At 39.8% G+C, this 5,254-nt stretch overlaps 1 protein-coding gene across 1 annotated transcript in view; it reads left to right on the plus strand.

Moving 5' to 3' along the window:
- Positions 1 to 4,220, plus strand: part of LOC111398203 (ubiquitin-activating enzyme E1 1-like) — a 12,832-nt gene extending 8,612 nt beyond the window's left edge. Inside the window, exons 3-6 of the mRNA XM_023025138.1 lie at positions 527 to 1,321; positions 1,554 to 2,422; positions 2,512 to 2,944; positions 3,352 to 4,220. Coding sequence (XP_022880906.1) covers positions 527 to 1,321; positions 1,554 to 2,422; positions 2,512 to 2,944; positions 3,352 to 3,948 — 2,694 coding nt within the window. The 3' untranslated portion in view covers positions 3,949 to 4,220. The remainder of the gene's footprint in view (positions 1 to 526; positions 1,322 to 1,553; positions 2,423 to 2,511; positions 2,945 to 3,351) is intronic.
- Positions 4,221 to 5,254: the final 1,034 nt, after the last annotated feature.

Consider the following 5,254-nt stretch of genomic DNA (forward strand, 5'->3'; position numbering starts at 1 on the left):
CATCATTTGGGGAACTTTAGAGGGTGTTTGACATCCATTTTTAAGGAAAAATGAATTTTAGAATAGTAGATTGATGGAGGATGTGTGGATGAAATTTTTTTTATTTATGTGTAATATTATTTTAATGAAAAATGTGTGGTTGAAAGGAAAAGGGAGAAAAATGCATTTTGATAAAAATGGGAATCAAACGGGGCCTAAATGTCTTACATGCTGATGATTTTTTGATCAATTATTCTGTTGTTGACGTCAGTTTGTGTTTTGGGTTTATATTTAGTTCTTCATTTGATATTTCTGTCAATTTTGTCTTGACCTCAGGGGGTACTTGTAGAGCATAATCCGATATTCCCATGGCTCTTTGTTGACTATACATATTTTATTGGAATATGAACTGTCATAATTTTGTTAAACTAAAAAAAGTACAGGGTTTTTTGTGATTTAAGATCATACCTGGGTTAAGACCTGCAAAATATCTGTCCCTTCTATACAAAACTGTAGGATGGTCTTACCATTTTGTATTTGGTCCCAGGCTGTTGTATTTACTGATATCAGCTTAGACAAGGCAATAGAATATGATGATTATTGCCACAAGCATCAGCCTCCAATTGCTTTTATCAAATCTGAAGTTCGTGGCCTTTTTGGTAGTGTGTTTTGCGACTTCGGTCCTGAGTTCACAGTTTTTGATGTCGATGGTGAGGATCCGCGAACAGGAATTATTGCATCTATTAGCAATGATAATCCTGCTCTTGTGGCATGTGTTGATGATGAGAGGCTTGAGTTTCAGGATGGAGATCTAGTTGTGTTTTCCGAAGTTCGAGGAATGACTGAATTGACTGATGGAAAACCCAGAAAAATAAAAAATGCCAGGCCTTATTCATTCACCATTGAAGAGGACACCACAAATTATACTGCATATGAAAGAGGTGGTATAGTCACTCAAGTAAAGGAACCTAAAGTCCTGAACTTTAAGACTCTGAAACAGGCACTGAAGGATCCTGGGGATTTTCTCCTGAGCGACTTCTCCAAATTTGACCGTCCATCTCTCCTGCATTTGGCATTTCAAGCACTGGATAAGTTTATAGCTGATTTAGGACGCTACCCCATTGCTGGATCTGAGGAAGATGCTCAAAAACTATTATCTCTTGTTACTGATATTAACAATAGCTTGCTTGATGGGAGACTTGAGGAGATTGACCAGAAGCTTCTACGGAACTTTGCTTTTGGTGCCAGGGCTGTGTTAAACCCGATGGCAGCCATGTTTGGTGGTATTGTTGGACAGGAGGTTGTGAAGGCTTGCTCAGGCAAATTCCACCCACTTTTTCAGGTAATGTCTAGCACTAGTATAAATTTTTAGTACACTTATCACTGTACGCTTTACAGTATTTGTAATGAGCAATTGATACGTTGAATCTGGACAGGATGAATGAATTATAATTCACATTGAATGTGGCGATTTAAATTTATCTGTAATTTGGAATTTCATTATTTTTTAATTTTTGGAGTTATAACCTGACATGATTCTTGAATGTTAATTGGTCGAGTAATTTGGTTTGCAGTTTTTCTACTTCGACTCTGTTGAATCACTTCCCAGCGAACCGTTGGATCCTGATGACTTAAAGCCTTTGAATTCCCGCTATGATGCTCAAATCTCTATATTTGGGTCTAAGTTACAGAAGAAATTTGAGGATGCAAAAGTTTTCATTGTGGGATCTGGTGCACTGGGGTGTGAGTTTCTGAAAAATCTAGCTTTGATGGGTGTTTGTTGCGGTGATGGAGGGAAACTGACAGTTACAGACGATGATGTCATTGAAAAGAGCAACCTCAGCAGGCAGTTCCTTTTCCGCGATTGGAACATCGGGCAGGCAAAATCAACAGTTGCTGCCTCAGCTGCTACTTTGATCAACCCTCGTCTTCATGTTGAAGCTTTGCAAAACCGTGCAAGCCCTGAAACTGAAAATGTTTTTGATGATACGTTCTGGGAGAACTTGAGTGTTGTCATCAATGCTCTAGACAATGTGACAGCCAGGCTTTATATCGATCAGAGGTGCTTGTATTTCCAGAAACCCCTTCTGGAGTCGGGAACCTTGGGTGCCAAGTGCAACACTCAGATGGTAATACCTCACCTAACTGAAAATTATGGTGCATCAAGGGACCCACCGGAAAAGCAAGCGCCTATGTGCACAGTGCATTCGTTCCCACACAACATTGACCATTGCTTAACATGGGCTAGGTCTGAATTTGATGGGCTGCTTGAGAAGACACCTGCTGAAGTTAATGCATACTTGAGCAGTCCAGATGAATATATATCTGCAATGAATAAAGCTGGTGATGCCCAAGCCCGGGACACTTTGGAACGCGTTCTCGAGTGTCTTGACAGGGACAGATGCGAAACATTCCAGGACTGCATTACTTGGGCTCGATTGAAGTATAACCATCTCATTATTTTTCCATTCTCAGTTTTGAGCATCACTTTCCCTCGTAAGGTTCTAATAGCAATACTCTTGGTGAATTCAGGTTTGAAGACTACTTTGCAAACCGGGTCAAGCAGTTGACATTTACTTTTCCTGAGGATGCTGTTACTAGCAGCGGGGCACCATTCTGGTCGGCACCAAAGCGTTTTCCGCGCCCGCTTAATTTCTCCATTCACGATTTCAGTCATCTTCAGTTTGTTATGGCAGCGTCCATATTAAGAGCAGAGACCTTCGGCATCCCAATTCCGGACTGGGTCCATGCTTCAGAAAAGTTGGCCTACGCTGTTGACAAAGTGATTATCCCTGATTTCCTGCCAAAGAAAGATGCAAAAATTGTGACAGATGAGAAAGCAACTAGTTTATCTACTGCGTCCATAGATGATGCTGCTGTCATCAATGAATTGGTCATGAAGTTAGAAAGGTGCCGAGAGAAGTTGCCACCAGGTTATAAGATGAACCCCATTCAGTTTGAAAAGGTGTGTCTCTCCAGCTGTAATTTGTGTTTTATGTTTACATCCATGCTTCCTCTTGCATTTTTCTGCATTTTGTCCTTTGATATGTTTTATAACTTCCACAGAACTTTTTTTCCTACACCTGTTTAGCAATGTTGTACGAGGTGACATTATTCTTCATGGATTCAATGATAGCATGGCTGTTGAGTTTTTAAAAAATCGTTGAAGAGAAAATGTAAAGCTGGATATTTAAAGATGTTGAATAGCATCTCTGCGTCTGGAAACAGCAAAAACCTGTCTTTACTTTTTGGAAAATTTTGGAACTGTGTGAATATCTTTCATTGTTGGAAGTCTGTTCAATGCTTCTTGAATAAGCATCTTGCACTTGTCGACAATATTAGCTCCCTTTGTTGAGTTCTTCTAATGTGCAGGATGACGACACAAACTATCATATGGACCTGATAGCGGGTTTTGCCAACATGAGAGCGAGAAACTATAGTATTCCTGAAGTTGATAAGCTCAAAGCAAAATTTATAGCGGGTAGAATAATCCCTGCAATTGCAACTTCCACGGCAATGGCCACAGGATTGGTTTGTCTCGAGCTGTATAAGGTTCTAGATGGACAACACAAACTGGAGGACTACCGTAACACTTTTGCAAACCTAGCACTTCCTTTGTTCTCAATGGCTGAGCCAGTTCCACCCAAAGTCATCAAGCATCAGGACATGAGTTGGACTATTTGGGACAGGTGGATCCTGAAAGACAATCCAAGTCTAAGAGAGTTGCTTCAATGGCTCAAAAATAAAGGCTTGAATGCTTATAGCATATCCTATGGAAGTTGCTTGCTTTACAACAGTATGTTTCCAAGGCACAAAGATCGCATGGATCGGAAGTTGGTAGATCTGGTCAAGGATGTAGCGAAGGCTGAACTTCCACCATATCGGCGCCATTTCGATATTGTAGTGGCTTGTGAGGATGATGAGGACAATGATATTGATATTCCTCAAATTTCCATATACTTCAGATAGATTTAGTTTACTTCTCCTATATGCTGGTTAATCAGAAGATAATCTGTGGTTCTAGAAGAATATCATTTCCATGATAACCCTTGATCTTGAATTCAGTTGATTTCAATTGCAAAACTTGATACTTGTTACATGTACTTGCACTTAAATTTGAAAACATTGTGTAGCTTGATGTTAATGTGGCCTGCTCAAGCGTTGCTTGGGGGAGAGCTAATTTTACATTTGTCATTTCTACTTTGATGATAGTTTGAATTCTGCTGTGATGTTTGGCACAATATTGGCTCAGGAAAATGTTATTCTTGACCTTGGTGATTGATTGTTGGGATCCCTCGGTCATTTATCCATATATATAATGTTATATGTTTGATCTTAGAGCTTGTTTGCTAATCTGTGCCTATGCTGCGATACAAATTTTTTGTTGGAACATTCTTGTCTGCGACCATTTCAGGAGACGAGCATCATGTTGGAATTGTTGTTTTTTTGTTGTCATTGAACTTTTTTGAAGCTTGGAATTCATCTGGGCTAAATGGACTCTCATGGGACAGAAGGAGTTTCACGTGGTATCTATTTGCAGGCAAAAGGTAATGTCTAAAATGCAATTTATGGATTTCTCTTCAATGAATATTTCTGTGAAGTTCTTCAGCCGATCAGGTCCACAGAGATTCTTGTTTTTAAAGTGCATTATTAATCGACCTGCATCATGTTGAAGACAAATCTATCATAGCGACACTCAGGAGTCCACGAATTCTGAGATATTCTTAGCATAGTCTTTGAAAGCTCGATGTCTTAATGACCACCAAAAAAAAAAAAAAAGGATTCTCTGTACTAGTGTCTGAGGTCCGGGGAAAAGTACAATGAATTCGAGAATGCGGAAGCCTTCCTACAGAGAGTGAGTCTCTCTTCAAATCCAAGTGTAAAGTTTTTCTAATGGTATACCCTTCTATTCATACACAATCTCATGTTCTTTCTCCTCAGCAATCTTGACCTTGTAAGAACTCTCCTTTCATTCACAATCTACTTGGCTGCAGTTAAAACTTTCTTGGCCAAGTTTCTGTCCCTCCAAAATGGTTAAGGGATGATCGAAACCTTGTGTCTACTCTTCCCAGCCTTGAGACCAAGCAAGACCGCACATAAAAGGTGTTAGAAACAGTCTCTATGGTCGTTCTTGCTTCTGCTAGATGAGCATGTAAATTTTCTTCTGATTATTCGAGTAGCGTTTGGTAATGCCTCGTGTGTTTGTCGAAGAATGAACTATAACCCAAATAAGTTCTCGAACTGTCCTGAGTTTTCTCCATCAGCAGAAGTCACC

This window comes from Olea europaea, chromosome 1 (genome assembly GCF_002742605.1).
Source record: "Olea europaea var. sylvestris chromosome 1, O_europaea_v1, whole genome shotgun sequence".
Classification (NCBI taxonomy): Eukaryota; Viridiplantae; Streptophyta; class Magnoliopsida; order Lamiales; family Oleaceae; genus Olea; species Olea europaea.